This window comes from Chlamydomonas reinhardtii, chromosome 2 (genome assembly GCF_000002595.2).
Source record: "Chlamydomonas reinhardtii strain CC-503 cw92 mt+ chromosome 2, whole genome shotgun sequence".
Classification (NCBI taxonomy): Eukaryota; Viridiplantae; Chlorophyta; class Chlorophyceae; order Chlamydomonadales; family Chlamydomonadaceae; genus Chlamydomonas; species Chlamydomonas reinhardtii.
The window spans coordinates 1,968,724-1,985,200 of NC_057005.1; the positions used below are offsets into that span (position 1 = coordinate 1,968,724).

At 63.4% G+C, this 16,477-nt stretch overlaps 2 protein-coding genes across 2 annotated transcripts in view; both read left to right on the forward strand.

Annotated features, from left to right (window-relative positions):
- Positions 1 to 5,100: 5,100 nt before the first annotated feature.
- CHLRE_02g088200v5 (uncharacterized protein) lies at positions 5,101 to 10,482 on the forward strand. The gene is made up of 12 exons (XM_001701703.2): positions 5,101 to 5,355; positions 5,422 to 5,452; positions 5,542 to 5,613; positions 5,776 to 5,891; positions 6,219 to 6,348; positions 6,629 to 6,767; positions 7,128 to 7,318; positions 7,576 to 7,707; positions 8,000 to 8,164; positions 8,353 to 8,487; positions 8,720 to 8,887; positions 9,128 to 10,482. The coding sequence occupies exons 1-12, from the start codon at positions 5,141 to 5,143 to the stop codon at positions 9,230 to 9,232; spliced, it is 1,599 nt and encodes a 532-aa protein (XP_001701755.1). The 5' UTR covers positions 5,101 to 5,140; the 3' UTR covers positions 9,233 to 10,482.
- A 388-nt stretch (positions 10,483 to 10,870) lies between these two features.
- Positions 10,871 to 16,477, forward strand: part of CHLRE_02g088250v5 (uncharacterized protein) — a 6,062-nt gene continuing 455 nt past the window's right edge. Inside the window, exons 1-13 of the mRNA XM_043059371.1 lie at positions 10,871 to 11,702; positions 12,132 to 12,212; positions 12,419 to 12,544; positions 12,909 to 13,058; positions 13,356 to 13,484; positions 13,736 to 13,805; positions 14,004 to 14,305; positions 14,451 to 14,565; positions 14,712 to 14,959; positions 15,154 to 15,336; positions 15,488 to 15,577; positions 15,785 to 15,841; positions 16,078 to 16,477. The exon at positions 16,078 to 16,477 is cut by the window's right edge and continues 455 nt beyond it. Coding sequence (XP_042927005.1) covers positions 11,586 to 11,702; positions 12,132 to 12,212; positions 12,419 to 12,544; positions 12,909 to 13,058; positions 13,356 to 13,484; positions 13,736 to 13,805; positions 14,004 to 14,305; positions 14,451 to 14,565; positions 14,712 to 14,959; positions 15,154 to 15,336; positions 15,488 to 15,577; positions 15,785 to 15,841; positions 16,078 to 16,371 — 1,962 coding nt within the window. The 5' untranslated portion in view covers positions 10,871 to 11,585 and the 3' untranslated portion in view covers positions 16,372 to 16,477. The remainder of the gene's footprint in view (positions 11,703 to 12,131; positions 12,213 to 12,418; positions 12,545 to 12,908; positions 13,059 to 13,355; positions 13,485 to 13,735; positions 13,806 to 14,003; positions 14,306 to 14,450; positions 14,566 to 14,711; positions 14,960 to 15,153; positions 15,337 to 15,487; positions 15,578 to 15,784; positions 15,842 to 16,077) is intronic.

Genomic DNA, 16,477 nt, shown 5'->3' on the forward strand with positions numbered 1-16,477 from the left:
ATAGGTAAAGCCAATCTTGCTTGCACAAAATGACCTCCTGTATGTATCACGAAGAACACCTCAAGTCGGAGGCCAGGCCGCACAAACTGTGCCGCTACCCCCATCCTACCCGCGGTCTTGGCTCCCCCGGAAAATCCCCCTCAGCCAGCGTGACCGTGCCGCCAGTCGGAGGTCGGGATATTGGTATACCGGGTTGTTCTACCCGTTTGGTAACTGCGTCGCCATGCGCGCGCAGCACGTTCTGGGTCCCAGGATGTTCATTCCATGCGCAAACCTGGGCCCCAGCTTGGCACGCGCCCTTTTTGGGCTGAGCCCCCCGAGCGGAGCAGTGGTGGTATGCGGGACTGGACCACCTGACGGAGCTTCTGACCGAGCACTGACGGCCACCGTCAGGGAGGGCCCCACATCGAGCCTGGATACGCGCTTGCCACGTTCCGTGGTCAGTACACCGGTAATGCTTGCACGTTAGGTCTCTAAAAATCGTGTGTCCCGTGTTGCGATAGCCAAGAAGTTATAAACCGAGGTCCTCAGCATACGCTTTGAATTGTTTCCAGTCCATAGCTTAGCCCAGAGTTCCCCGCACTCGAATTCACCTGAACCGCGCATTCCCAAAGCTCAGGGTACCGAGCCAGCCACAGCCCGCAAAACAGCCCGGCCGCGCCACAACGAGTGTGCGCGAGGCATGCTACCCTTTTTGGGCTGAGCCCCCCCAGCGAATGCACTGCAGCGTAGAAGCTATGGCGCTAGGCGCGAGGCAAGCAACGTCAACCCCAAAGCAACCGCGAGGACACGGCGCGCAAGCTGGGCTGCGGGCTGTGGCTGTGCGCTGCGCGGGGTGACTAAACGCTAGCTTAGCCACTACGGAGCGTAGCGGAGTAGGGGCTGAGCGGGGTTTAGCATGGAGGCCGTACTAGACGGCCGGAGCTGTTAGCGCTTGCCGCTCTCCTAGCTCGGCATTCTGCCTCTCTAGTAGAGCAGCTCACACCGCTCGCTGCGGTTGGCTTGCCCCTTCCCCCGAAGGGGGAGGGGCAATAGCCATTGCGGTCGCATCGAGCTCGCCGCGGGGGGCCCTCCCGGTTATTCCAGTTTTGAGTTGAGTTATAACCTTGAAACCCGAGCGCAGCGAAATTTGTCGTGCAAGTAATGCGCCTTTCTATGTATGTATTGCAAAGCGTAACTTTATGAAAACGCAAGCCCTATGCCAGAGCGGGGTAAACGCACAAGCGCAGCGTTTGCATTAGAGCTCCAGCGCAACATACAATATATCACAAATTGTATCGATAATCAAGGCTCCCGGCACGGAAGGACGCAAGACGGAGGAATCGACGCGTTGGAGGATCCCGGAAATTGCGCGCGAAAGCGCGAGGCGCAAAAGGTTGGCGCTATCAGTTTTAGTTTCCCCGCAATGACGAATGCCGCGTTCTGTATTCTGCTCGCACATCACCCGGCACATCGGCGTTACTCTCGCCCGCTTCTCGCTGGCTTCCACGCCCTGAGTCCGTGCCCCCGCTGAGTCCGAGCCCCCATCCCCGCTCACTTACCCACCCCCAGCCCGCGGCGCCCTGAGCTACCGAAGGCAATATCATGACCGGTAGTATGGCTGCTCGCAGCCCCCAGCAGACCTATATGATACTTCCACCATCCGCCAGTCCATCCCACCCCACCCCATCCCCACACCGCATTCCGGGGCGCACGGCATGGAGCGCCCTGAGGGGGGAGGGGCAAGCCGGAGTACTGCGTAGCGGTAGGTGTTTTTCTTTTGTCCAAGCCTTTGTCGTCGTTCTAAATTATCTTTGTTTACTTTGTGTATGATGTTCCCGGTGGCCTCTACCGCATACAGGGTTCCGACAGCCTTCTCAAGTTTCGGCATGGGCCGGCTGTCCCGGTGCCCAGCCGCCTTGTCTGGTTCATTGTGCATGATAACCTCTCCTTCCTGCTTGCTTGAAGCGATAGCGGCATTACCTCCTCGTTCCCCACGCGCCGCCTTAGAACGGCCCGTCTCCCTGGCGTGCTTCGCCCCAACTGCCTTTGCAGGCGTCCTGCGCCCCTCCCGCCCGACTGGCCTTCGTGCCAACCTCCCGACTGGCCTTCGCCCCCAACCTCCCGACTGTCCTTCGCCCCCACGCTTCTCAAAACCAGGGGGGGGCGAAGCCCCCCAGGATTGCCCCTGTCCGTGCCGGTGCCTGCCTGTGTCGACAAAAAGTGCCAAACTGGCGCAAACCGCGAGCGCCACATATTATTACTTGCTATTCCCTATTGTAGAAAAATAGGCGGCAGGGAAAACTCGGCCGGAGCGAGAAGCGACCTCGCGAGTCCATGGACATCTTGACTTTCTTCAGTCCGCGAGTATAGCTCTTGGGCCCTAAATATCTTACATCCATGTGTCAAAACATGTCGACGACAAGCGTCTTGGGGCAAGAGTGTTGAAAGTTTGTGCAACAGCCGAACCATGCGTGCCGATCCCGCCTTAAATGCGTCGCGGCCCCGGTCGCGCCCGAGCCCGGCTAGCCGTTTGTGGCACTTGTGAGGGATTTGGAATGAGGTACCACGGGCTCATGTGTGGAGTGGCGTGGACAGGGCGTGGCGGTGCCTTGGCACGGCGTTGGCATACCCCTTTGCCAGTCCCGCTGGGCTTGCAGTCAGTGCTGTTCCTGTCGCCGGTGCCCATCATCACATCCCTTGCTCTATCAGGGGCTCAGCCCATTTTCCAGCTGTACAAAGCTGACACCCCTTGTTGCCCGCACCCTGGGGCTGCTGCTGGTGGCAGCTCCCTTCACCAAACACCCATGTGCAAGAGCGGGTCAGAACGAAGCGACATGGCCAAATGTAGAGCTTCCTCCCGCGCTTAGAACCCACGTCAGGACCCCGACTGGCTTGAGCCCCGTGCCTCTCCGCCTGGCTCCCGTACCCATCTTCCGAGCAGCTGCGCTTGTAGGGCACCCCACCCCCGCCGTCGCCCTCGTGGTGCTGCTCCAGCGCGCTGCTGCTGCCGTTGTAATCGCTGCTGGAACCCTGACGGCGAAGGCCACCGGCACAAAGCCCCAAGCCCCTTCCCCGCAAGCTGCTGCTGCTGCCCCTGCTGGGAGCGCTCCGGGCTGTAGAACTTGCCGCAGCCCGGCTGCACGTTTGAGCCCGGCTGCGCAGCAATCGACGCTCGGCTGGTACCGTATCTGCCGCCGCCGCCGCTCACTGCTAGACGGAACATGGAGGCTTCGGGTGCAGGGTGTGGTTGCACGCCTGCGTCAGCTGCCTGCTCAGCACGACCCGCCTGCACCCTTCTCAGCGCCGGCACCATGACCTGCCCGCACCTCCAAGCCAGCGCTGATGGTTAGCTGCCGGCACAGGCTGCGATTCCTCCCGCACGCGCGTGGAGCAGTCGCTGCCTGCGGCGGCGACGGTCTGAGTGCAGTCGCACCGCACCAACACCTTGCGGCTCCGCAGCCACTGCGCCCATGCCTGCAGCGCCCGCACCACTGCTGTTAGCTCCAACCAGCCCCGCAACCGTGCACCTGCGTACGCTGCCTCAAGCAGTGGAGTTGGCTGCTGCAACGCGGGCAGCGCGTCGTAAAAGCTGTGTAGGAGGGTGTGGCTCACCGGCAGGCCCTCGCCACGTACGTCAGCTCAAACCGCCCCGACTACAACTCCTGGCGCGGCAACGCACCCTGCGCTACTGCATCCCGCAGCGATCGCGGCGCGCCTGCATACCTCTGCCGTTGGTCAGGCATGTGGCGCGCAACCCAACGTGCACCTTGTCAAGCACCATGCCCCAAGGAATGACCTGTACACACCGCAAAATACAGTAGCTCCCGGACCTCACCGGGGCGGGAGCCATCCATTCCATCCGGACGCCAGGGTATGGTTTAGATGTAGGCAGGGCAAGGAAGGCAAATGGCGAGGCCCGAGGAACCCACGTACTGCCATCGATCGTGACAAGAAAAGGTGGCTCTCCCTTGCAAGGGAAAAGTGGGCTGTGCCGCCACGCCACGTCCTCCGTCTGAGGCCGAAGGTTCCGATACTAGCCTCATCTCCCGGACATAGCCGGGGTCGGTTGGTACAGGCACCGCCCGCCATATGTGCCCAGTCGCGCCCAGCTATCAAGCACTAGTGCAGCAGGCAGCAGGCCAACCAGACAGCAAGGAAAACACCCCTGCCGCTGCAGCTGACTGCCCGCTACGCCATCCTCGTCAGCACAGGTCGCTAACCAGACAACACCGGCAGGTCTCAACCTGCGCGCCGGCGCCGCTTTGAAGGCGGCGCCGCGCTGTCCTCCTCCACGTGGCCTTGCCCGCCCCCTCTGCTCCGAACATGCGCGCCGCCACTGCCGCTGGGCCCAGGGCCGCCCGTGCCGCCACCACCACCGGGCCCAACGCCGTGGCCGCTGCTGTTGCCGCCGGTAGGCGCGGTGCCACCGCCGCCGCCACCGCCGTCTCCAGGCCCTGCACCGCCGCCACCGCCACCGCCACCGCCGCCGCCAGGCCCTGCACCGCCACCGCCGCCAGCAGGTCGCAGGGCTGCAGGCCGCGGTTTGCCAAGCAGCATCTCCATCAGCGCGTGCCGCATGTTTGTAGCCGAGTACTGCCGTACTGCCATCGATCGTGCAAATGCGTCAACCGGAAGCCACGTAAGAGTGGTGGGGCAGGTAATGCAGGCTACCGGTTCCAGGACATTAGTATGAAGTGTAAACAATGCGGGTGAACAACGCCTTGCCCTTGGGAAACGGCCACAAGTCGAGTTCGAGCTGCACACATCCAGGGGGCTGCGTGCGGCGAGGGGCGTGCCGCGCTTAACCGTCGACGGCGTCGCGTGGTATGTCGCGTGGCCAAGTAACGTACTATTCGTACGGGACGTTTGCATAGGCTGGAATGCTGCAAGAGCGTTTGTGTGCGCGCGGGGAAATGTGCAAGCGCAGTGCAACAGCCTTCGTCAGTCGCGGTTTCGAGCCTGTGTTGTTCGGGTCACGCTTTGCAGTGATGGATAATGTGGTAAACATCAAGCATCAGAAGTGGTCCATCGGGAGGGTTTGCTGCAGGCAGAAAACAGGGGACACGCATGCAATTGCCCCATTGCAGCGCGGGCATAAGTTGCCGCGTGCGCAACCCTGTAAGTAAGTTCTCCTGAATTCTAGGAGTACGTTTACGCCATGAACCGTTGGAACCTTCTTGCCCTTACCCTGGGGCTGCTGCTGGTGGCAGCGCCCTTCACCAAGCACCAGTTTGCTCATGCTTCCGATGAGTATGAGGACGACGAGGAGGACGATGCCCCCGCCGCCCCTAAGGACGACGACGTCGACGTTACTGTGGTGACCGTCAAGAACTGGGATGAGACCGTCAAGAAGTCCAAGTTCGCGCTTGTGGAGTGAGTATCAGAGATCCGCCCGTCGCTCGTGCTAAGCCCGATTCTGACGGCTTTCCTCAATTGCAGGTTCTACGCTCCTTGGTGCGGCCACTGCAAGGTGCGCTGCTTGCGGATTCAGCTTGTAACTTTCATCGGAGCGCCCAAAGCGGAAACTGATCTGTCCCTCGTTCTCGTTGCACCTCGCAGACCCTCAAGCCTGAGTACGCTAAGGCTGCCACCGCCCTGAAGGCTGCTGCTCCCGATGCCCTTATCGCCAAGGTACGGGGCAGGGGCATGTTGCAACGAGAGCCATGTCGACAGTGTTGTGGCAACGTCGTTGTCACCGGTGTCCAATTTCAATTGCATTCCCCAGCGTCATGACATCGGTGTGGAGGATCGATTAGAGGCGTATGCTCGCACATTGTGTTTCCCGCCTCTCAGGTCGACGCCACCCAGGAGGAGTCCCTGGCCCAGAAGTTCGGCGTGCAGGGCTACCCCACCCTCAAGTGGTTCGTTGATGGCGAGCTGGCTTCTGACTACAACGGCCCCCGCGACGCGTGAGTCGTGTAGCGAAGCCTCTTGAACAAAATGCGGGGCTTCTGGATTGCGTCTCTGCTGGCGAGGCGCCGTCACCATGAGAATGCCGGCGGCGGAAGCAGCGTGGCTGTTAGGGGGCCCGTACCCACATAGCACAGCCGCAGTCTCAACCTACTGATGCGACAGTGGCGCCTCCCGCCACAGTGCATTTCGGAGACCCCACTCCCCAGCATATCAGAGAGGGGGTCCAGCACACCAGAAGGCGGGTCCTAGGCACACAGCCCGCCGCAGTTGCAGCCCTGCAACCCCGTATACCAATCCGGACCCGCTCGTGCCCACCCACACAGTGATGGCATTGTTGGCTGGGTGAAGAAGAAGACTGGCCCCCCCGCCGTGACCGTTGAGGACGCCGACAAGCTGAAGTCCCTGGAGGCGGACGCTGAGGTCGTTGTCGTCGGCTACTTCAAGGCCCTGGAGGTGGGCGCGGGTGCATCAACCAGTGGGATTTGGGGGCTGCAGCGTGAGGACTCCTTGTGATGTCAGGGGAACGTGTAGGAGAAAACAACAATGTTGAGCTCCCCAACGCGTCAACTGACGGCGGCAATTTGCATGGCCTGTGGCCTTCTTGCGCCGTCGGCAGTGGAAGCAGCTGCGGCGCAGGGTTGGCAGTGACCCCACGGACCGGCATCTAACCGTGATTCATCAACGGCCAAACCGGAAACCCTGCAATACCACCGCTACACCACCCCCAACACAGGGCGAGATCTACGACACCTTCAAGTCCTACGCCGCCAAGACCGAGGACGTGGTGTTCGTGCAGACCACCAGCGCCGACGTCGCCAAGGCCGCCGGCCTGGACGCCGTGGACACCGTGTCCGTGGTCAAGAACTTCGCCGGTGAGCACGGCGGGCAAGCGGGAGGCGGGAGAAGGGCAGGGGTGAAGGAGAGGTGGGCAGAGTGGGAAGGAGAAGTGGAAGAGGCAGGGCGAGGAGGGAAAAGGGGGGGAGTGGAAACGACTGAAGGGAGGAGAGGGAACGGGCGGCGGACAAGTGGTGCATTGAAGCCATGAGTGGCAGAGTGACGGCAGGCACGGAACATGCAGAACGAGGTGGAGCGGGCAGGGCGCCAGGCGCCAGGGGGCACAGCGGCGTGGCATGGCATACAGGGTGACCAAAGGCGGGCAAGATGAGCATGTGCACCTGGCAAGTTGTGCGCTGAACGGGCACGGTCATCTTCCCACGTTCCCGGTTACTCAGGTGAGGACCGCGCCACCGCCGTCCTGGCCACGGACATCGACACTGACTCCCTGACCGCGTTCGTCAAGTCGGAGAAGATGCCCCCCACCATTGAGTTCAACCAGAAGAACTCTGACAAGATCTTCAACAGCGGCATCAACAAGCAGCTGATTCTGTGGACCACCGCCGACGACCTGAAGGCCGACGCCGAGGTGCGCGCGCGGCTGCTCTGGGGCGGGAGCGGAGGGAGGGGCTAAGGGAAAGGAATGGGTTGGTGGATGGATGCAAAGGGTTAAGGGTGGGGCGAAAGGGGCCGGGTCGGGGTTGCGAAGGCCGTCGGGCACCGTATGCCGGCTTACCGTGTCGAAGGGACGGCGGATATATTCAGCAAGCACCTGTGCGGCAATACCAGACCGATGGAGCACGTCACTAATTACCGCTTCGGTTCTGGCATGGGCGCTGTATGTAGATCATGACTGTGTTCCGCGAGGCCAGCAAGAAGTTCAAGGGCCAGCTGGTGTTCGTGACCGTCAACAACGAGGGCGACGGCGCCGACCCCGTCACCAACTTCTTCGGCCTCAAGGGCGCCACCTCGCCTGTGGTGAGTGCGGCGACGTCTGGCGGGATTGGGTCGGGCGGTGGGTGGGTGGCAGCACATGCACGACAGGGCACACCGCCGGTTTTGGTGCAGCGCCCGGATGTGTGGGACGGCATTGGCTGCCCTTTGTGAAAGCAGCCCGCGCTGTACGTAAGCGCGTGACGTTGCGTGCAGCGTCGACCCGTGCCCTTCCAACACCGACTCGCACACGCACACCTACCCAGCTCTCGTCCCGCTACCTGTTGCGACGCCCCCCCTTCTCTAACCTCCATGTGCGCCTGTCTGTGTGCTGCAGCTGCTGGGCTTCTTCATGGAGAAGAACAAGAAGTTCCGCATGGAGGGCGAGTTCACGGCTGACAACGTGGCTAAGTTCGCCGAGAGCGTGGTGGACGGCACCGCGCAGGCCGTGCTCAAGTCGGAGGCCATCCCCGAGGACCCCTATGAGGATGGCGTCTACAAGGTGCGATCGCGGTCATGCGAATGCACGGACTGCTCGACGGACCACAGTGACATTTACTTGCCTGGGTTGCCAGGGAGGGCGGGCTGCCGAACTGCAACAGATGCACGAATGACGGACAACGACATGTGTGTGTGCGCTTTGTACGTGTCCGCAAGCAGCTCAGTGTGGATCGGTGATGCCGGCTGCAGATTGTGGGCAAGACCGTGGAGTCTGTGGTTCTGGACGAGACCAAGGACGTGCTGCTGGAGGTGTACGCCCCCTGGTGCGGCCACTGCAAGAAGCTGGAGCCCATCTACAAGAAGCTGGCCAAGCGCTTTAAGAAGGTGCGGATGGGGGAGAGAGACACGAGAGAGAGGGTTCCTAGGGGGCTTACGGACAGGGCAGGGAGCGTGGTGAACATGCGGCTGGAGCGGTGGTGGCAGCCGCGAGAGTCCCAACATGTAAAAGACTCTGGCCAGCGAACTGGCGTCCAGTATCCTCAGCTTTGGCACTAACCTCAGCTTTGGCACTAACCTCAATATTGGGTTGTGCCGCTTATACCTCGGCCCTGAATAGGTGGATTCCGTCATCATCGCCAAGATGGATGGCACTGAGAACGAGCACCCCGAGATCGAGGTCAAGGGCTTCCCTACCATCCTGTTCTATCCCGCCGGCAGCGACCGCACCCCCATCGTGTTCGAGGGCGGCGACCGCTCGCTCAAGTCCCTGACCAAGTTCATCAAGGTGGGTGTTTGCGGGGGAGCGCCGACGTCGTTGCGGTTCGGTCTTAAGACGCATGCAGGTATAGGATTGAATCGGGTTAGCAGATACCGTATGGTGCTCGTAACCCTGACGGTAGAGCTGGAAGCCACCTGGACGACACTGTGCCGCCGCACCAGACATGCTGCTGGGGTTGCGCCCAATCGGTTGCCCCAAACGAATGTCGCGGTTTGAGCAAACCCTGTGTGCCTTTGCTCCCAACAGACCAACGCCAAGATCCCGTACGAGCTGCCCAAGAAGGGCTCCGACGGCGACGAGGGCACCTCGGACGACAAGGACAAGCCCGCGTCCGACAAGGACGAGCTGTAAGCGGCTATCTGAACTACCCCAGGTTTGGAGCGTCTGCTTGCGCGCTTGCGCTTGCACACTGTGCATGGATGGGAGTTAAGGAGGAGACGGAGCACGGAGGCTGCGCTCGGTTGGTGGCTTGGAGCACCGGCAGCGCGTGATCCGTCCTGGCAGCAGCAACGGCGGAGCGGGCGCATACTGGCGCGAGCTGGCGAGCGGCTGTTGCTGGAGAGGATATGCTGCCGGGCGGGAGGAAGGGCTAGGGGCAGAGATGAGAGCGTTACGGGCTGGCATGCGGGCGCCCGTGCCTCTCCCTGCGGTGCAGTCCTTGCTAGGAGACGCACGGTTTTGCCAAAGAGGGACGCTGTCCACAGCCCTGCGACTGGAAGTCTTCTAGGCCCTGCGGTGGTAGTGGTGTTGGTACGGTTGTGTGCATAAGATGAACAACGTTTCTCTCAAGACGAGACTACTAGTATGCTGACGGTGTGTGTATGTGGTGGATGGATTGTGCCCCGACCATGAAGAGTGCTGTGTTGCCTCGGCGCTTCTGTCGCCCTGGATGTGCGTGGTTCCGAACGCTGGAGTCATCTGTTGAGGAGCGAGGGTGTTGTCGGGTCCGCCCGGCACGGCCGCGTGATGTCCGGATGGGGATTGCGAGCGAGGGCAACCGCAGCGCAGATAGCGCCGCAGCGGATCGAGCTAGCGCAGGATGATGAGAGCCGGGCCTTCGCGGCGTGGGATCAGGGAGGAGCCAAGGCGGAGTGCATGCGAGGAAAACAGTGTGCGGCAAAGAACGGGCTGCAAGAACGCCTTGCGCTTGCAGTGCGTGTCGCAGAGTTCAAGGGGCATTAAAGGGGTTAGGGGGCTTTCCATGTTATCAGCCCTGCATAGGCTTCGGGGTTGATAGGCCCGCCTCAGGCCTTGATACAAGCCAGCGCCCTAGGAACAAGAAGAGGTGGCTCTCCCTTGCAAGGGAAAAGTGGGCTGTGCCGCCACGCCACGTCCTCCGTCTGAGGCCGAAGGTTCCGATACTAGCCTCATCTCCCGGACATAGCCGGGGTCGGTTTGTACAGGCACCGCCCGCCATGCTGCACGCCGTTGCATTTCGCTAGTGCTCGTCTACACAGCTCATCCGTGGACGCCGGTCGACTGCCTGCAGGTGCGCATCGGCTATGCTATCCGCGCGGTGTGGCGTCGCATTGAGTCTGTGTGGTGCTATCGCCTTGGCCGGGCGCCCGGAGCGTGAGGAATGCGCGTCAGCAAAACATCGACACAACCTGCCAGCTACCGTCGGTACAGTAACAGCGCGCGAACGACGCACCAATGCCTTGTCCCTTCTTGCTACGCATTCATGTGGGCACGGGTGGGAGCCACACACATCGGGACTACGCTTTCCTGCCCCTTGCCATGTTCCATCACGAGGCACCGCCCGCCATATGTGCCCAGTCGCGCCCAGCTATCAAGCACTAGTGCAGCAGGCAGCAGGCCAACCAGACAGCAAGGAAAACCTCCACCTCTCAACACCCCTGCCGACTGCCCGCTACGCCATGCTCGTCAGCACAGGTCGCTAACCAGACAACACCGGCAGGTCTCAACCTGCGCGCCGGCGCCGCTTTCCCTGCCGCCTATTTTTCTACAATAGGGAATAGCAATTGATAAGCCGTGCCAGCGCCCTAGGACAAATGCTCGTCCGCGAGCCCGCGCCGCTGGCTGGGACGGCCGGCCGCTCGCGCGCGATGCCTTCGCATTGGATGAAACAGTGCTCAAGTTATGGGCCTGAATGTGAGGTGAGCAAGGGCATGGCCGCGTGGGGGCGCCGGACAGGCGGGGCCGGAGGCGGCGGGCGGCTCCGCCTGGCCAGTCTTGGACTCGCCGAAGCAGTCACGCTCGCAGAAGCAGCCACGCGCGCGCTCGAGGCAACGGACACAGCGCCCGGCCGCGTAGCAATTGAACCTGCCTGCTCGCCATGGAACCTGAGTATCGAGAGCCTCGTTGGAGCGACGGTCCATAACAGGGGTGCGGCGCGGGTTGCCGGCCGTGTCACCATCCAACACCATCCGAGAAACCGACTATGCGAGACAAGTATCTGGAGGGCCATCCGAAGTTACGCCTGACATTGTTGAGAACGCTGCGCCGCGCGCTACTCGCTCTGCGTAATTCCAACGGCACACGGCGCCGGCAGCACGCCCAAGAGTCTTGCGCCCGACCCCTACGCAAAGCGCAGCCGCGGTCACGATCATCACTGGAACAGCCCGCGTCAAACGCTTGACTAGCTCACTCGCCCGCGCGCGCAGCTACCGCCGCCACGAGCGCCACAGCAGCTTGTCCTTCTGTCGGCCATATCGGAGCGCCTGCCCGCGCCGGCTTCGGAAGCATGCCACGCAACTTGGCGGGCTGCGGGCGCCACCCGCCGCAGCCGCGCTACCACGCCTTTGCCTTCTACTCGGCGGTGCGGCTGGGAGACCCGGAGATGCTTGCGCGCATCATGACGGTGAGTGGGGGGGTACATCCATGATTAGTCAAGAAAGGGGTAGACGGTAGGGGGGGAAGCAGGGAGGGCGAGGAGGCAGAGGAACGGGAGGGAGGGGCAGGGAAGGGGTTGGGAAGAGGGAGGAAGTGGTGGGCTGCGCTGGTGCCCACACACACTGTCCTGCGCGTGTTTGTCTTCCTCGTGCTCGTTATAACACACGGTGTGTCCAGTCCAGGGTGCGGGGCCCGGTCAACTGCGGAGTCCGGGAGTTGGGTGTGGCGACTAGCAGCAGTGTGTGTGCGCCGCGGACGTGCGGCGCCAAGAGCCCGCGGCCGGTGCCTGCGTGTAGTCCCTTGCATGTGTGTGCATACCTACTTCCCGTGTGTAGAGAGCTCAATAGTGAATAGCACATGTGTGTGAATGTGTGCGTGTGCGGACGTGTGTGCACAGGTGGATCCCTACTTTGTGACCCAGGACAACGGTGCCGGCGCGCCCATCCACTTCGCCGTCACCTACCGCCAACTGGACATGGTGCGTGCGTGTGTGTGTAGTGGGCGGTGGCGGGCTAGTGATGCATTATGGACCACGCCACGACCATGTGCCCTAGCTCCCAGTGCCTATCGCACACGCACCACGCACACGCCCGTCTCCTCTCCTCCCCCAACTCCGCCTCCCCTCCCCTCCCCTCCCCCCCAACTCCGCCTCCCCTCTCCTCCACCATCCCCTCCGCCCCCCAGGTGCACCACCTGCTGAACCTGGGCGCGCACGTGAACCAGCGCGACCCGCGCGGCCTGACGCCGCTGCACCGCGCCGCGCACCTGGCGCACCTGGATGGCTACCTGGAGCTGTACGAGTACCTGCTGGTGGGCGCGTGTGTGGGGGGGCGGGGGGTTGCCAAACCAGCCCAAAGTACGGTATACCAAAACAACTAAAACGAGCGGAGCGCTGGCAGAGTCGTAAGTTGCAAGCGATAATACTTTTGAGTTGGGGGCAAGGCGTCGAGGGGTCAGGGTTAGCCGTTCATGTGGAGGACACGAGTGTGTGTGTGTGTGGGCCTGAGCACAGTGCTCAGGGGCGCGCGTGTTGCGGTACGGGTGATACAGAGGATGACGTAGCCGATAGGCCACCGCTGCCCGGTGTCAACCGCCCCCACAACCCGCCTCTATCTCCACCTGCACCTCCACTGTGCCTTCCCGCCCGCACCTCGTGTGCCGCCCCCCCCCCCAGTCCCGCGGCGCCGACCCAACCATCACCTCTGACGACTTCGACCCCTACCTGGACCCCGGCCCCAAGACCCCAGCCGTCATGGCGCCGCCAGATGCCCGCGTGCGGGCTGCGCTGGCGGCGCTAGAGTCGGCGTATGCGGATGTGCCCAAGGTGTGTGCGGGCGTGGGTTGAGAAGCGGGCTTGCGTCTGGGGGCCGGGGCTGGGGAATGAAGGGGAATTGAGCAGTGGAGGAGCAACCGGTGCAACTGCCACCCATATGCCACCTTCCGGGCTGTGCGCCTTAGCCACCGCTCCCCCACACACACACAAAGGCCCAAACCGCAAACCCACCCTGCTGTGCCCAACAACCCGTCTCTGCGCCCATGCCATATCCCTGAATCCCTGACCGCCGCCCGCCCACCCCGCACGCCCTGGTCCCCTGCCCGCCCGCCCGCCCGCCGCCGCCAGGCGCCCCGCGCGCACCCTGACCTGGGCGACTGGTGGGCGCTGTACGACTACGGCCCCGAGGTGGTGGCGGCTTGGCCGCACGACTACTGCCACCCCTACCCGGAGGAGGAGGCGCGGCGCCGCGCGCAGGTGGGCAGCAGCTGGCAGCACCCACGTGCAGATTACTCGGATTACCGTCACATGGCACACTGGATGGAGGGAGCTATCGGGCTGCAGCTAGGCCATGCCGTGCCTCTACCACTCCCTCCTCCTCCAACTCAACCTCCCCCAGGCCATAGGCCACGCTCTCCTTCTCGCTTTTGTGCATCGGATTCGGTTTCGATTGGGCTGGTATCTACAACCCCCCTGCGCACATGTTTGTGGTTTGTGCCCGACCGCAGGCGGAGCGGCGCGCTGAGAAGCTGGAGCGGCGGCAGCTGCGAGAGGCGTACCTGGCCGCGCTGGCCGCAGGTGGGAGAAGGGGCGGGCGAGGGCGGCAGAGCACAGGGGTGAATGGGAATACTAGTCTAGGGGGTGTGCGGCACGCACTGTAGGCCCAGCCACAGGCGCTGTCACCGCCGCAATACTGCTGCCAGCCCTGGGCACGCGTTGTCTACAAGCGCCATCAAACGCAATGTCGTGTTGCGCTTCTGGTTTTGTTTGTGCTAGGTGGCGACGGGAGCGAGGTTGTGGCGGCCGCTGAGGAGAAGAAGAAACAACAGCAGGCAGAGAAACAGCAGGCCGCAGCCTCAGCGGCGTCCGCTGCTGCGGCGGCAGCAGGCAAGGCCGCGGGGCCCTCCGGTTCCGTGCCTGGTCCCGCGTCGGCGCCCGCAACGGCTGCATCCGGCGGTGCCTCCACGAGCGCTGTCGCCGCACCGCGGCCGCCGCCGCCAGCGGCCGTGGCTGCTGCCAGTGCCGCTGTGACTCCGGCGGTGCCGAAGGGCCGTGTTGCGTTTGTGTTCCCGGGCCAGGTGGGGACCCTCGAGTGGGTAACGTATGGTGTCGCATGTGACGCCTCCCGCCGTCTTCTGTCATTCCTCGGGCGTATATTACTGTGGTACAAGACCCCACCACACCGCCACCTGCTTTCCTCTCACCTACCTCTGACACACACAGGGCTCCCAGGCTGTGGGCATGCTGTCTGCCGCCGCCTCGCTGCCGGCGGTGGCGGCCATGTTGGACACGGCGCGGGCGGTGCTGGGCTACGACCTCGAGGAGCTGTGCCGCAACGGTGGGAGGCCATCCGCATAGCTTTCAGGCAGCGATATAAGCAAGCACATTACCTTCTACTCCTATAATCCTCGCCTTAACGACTAACCGCTGCCCTATTCTGCGCTGCCCGCTTCTGTACTGCCCGCTATTGTTTTCGCCACTCAGGCCCGCAATCAGCATTGGACGACACGCGAGTGGCCCAGCCCGCGCTGTTCATGGCGGGGCTGGCGGCGGTGGAGCTGTTGCGCTCGCGAGACCCGCAGCTGGTGGCGGCGGCCGAGGCCGGTGGCAGTAGCAGTAGCGCCGGAGGCAGTGGCAGCAGCACTGGCGGCTGTGTGTGTGCGGGCCTCAGCCTGGGTGAATACACAGCGCTGGTGTTCGCGGGCGCACTCACCTTTGAAGAGGGGCTGCGGGTGGGTGGTGGGGTCGTGTGGAACAAGGGCAGGCCGCAGTACGCTTCGCAGTTAACAACCTTCGTATTCACGGACTGGAGTTTTACATGCATGAGTGTGCTTCAAGGCGTAACAGCGGTGCGTGGCGTACATACCTCCGCACATGTTTCCACGCACCCAAGGACAGCTGCAATACCTTGTGGTGGCTACTGCAGGTGGTCAAGGCGCGTGGCGAGGCCATGGCGGCGGCGGCGGCCGCGGGCGCCGGCGCGCGGCCGCACGGCATGCTGAGTGTGGTCGGGCTGGGAGACGCTAGACTGGGGGAGGTGGTGGCGGCGGCGCTGGCGGGCGCGGCTCCGGGCAGTGTGTGCCAGGTCGCAAACTACCTCTTCCCACAGGTGGGTGTCACCAACTGCCCTCCTTCATTTGCTCGCCGGGCTGTTGTCAGCGCTTGCACCCGCTGCTGTCGGGCAGGCCAGCGCGCCGCGGTTGCCCATCACTTACAGCGCCGCTGTGTCCCATCCACCTGCCACCCCGCCCCGTCCGCAGGGCCGAGTGGTGAGCGGCCACAGGGATGTGCTGGAGGTGGTGCGGGCGGGGGCGCTGGCGGCGGGCGCACTCAAGGCCACCATTCTGGCGGTGAGGCGGCTGCGCGTGGTAGAGAAACATGCGCACGTGTGTGTATGTGCATGTGCATGCGTGTGTGCGTCAGTAGGTTCTGTGCGCATGCCTCGCACATGTTCCGGCACGCTGCCTCTCAAGCCGCACGGCCCAGGACGCCCTCCCCCACGTGCCCTGCTCCACCTCCCCACTCACCCACCTGCCTCACCCCCTCACCGCCTGCAGGTGAGCGGCGCCTTCCACACCCCACTCATGGCGCCCGCGCGCGAGCAGCTGCTGCAGGTGGGTACACGGGGTCCCGCCACCACCGCGGTGGGGGTGGGCTACATGCGAGCTCGATGTACCCAAGCTTGACGAACCCAAAGCACCGTGGCCCTAGGCATATGGACCGCAGCCCCAGAAACCTCCTCAAACCGAACCCGCACTTCCACTCTTAACACTTTCCACTCCACCTCTTACACACACGCCCTACTCTCTCGCCAATTCCCTACCTCCCCACCTCTCCACCACCACCACAGGCCCTGGACGCCGTACAGCTGCGGCCGCCGCGCCTGCCCGTGCTCTCCAACGTCACGGCGCAGCCCTTCCCGCCCGACCCCGCCGCCATTCGCGAACTGCTGGGTCGCCAACTTGTGGAGCCGGTGCAGTGGGAGGCCTGCCTGGCAGCATTGCTGGCGCCGCCGGCGGGCCCGGGGGCGCCGGAATCGGGTGGCGTGGCGCTGTGGGAGCTGGGGCCAGGGCAGCAGATCAAGGCGATGGTGAAGCGGCTGAGTTTGGAGGCGTGGCGTGGCATGGGCAATGTGGCGCCGTGAGGAGGGGAGGAAGGAGCAGGGAGGGAGGGAGGGAGGTCGGAGGGAGGGAGGGAGGTGGAGGTGGAGGGGGAGGTGTGCCGGGCCCGGGGCAACTGGATGGGAAAGT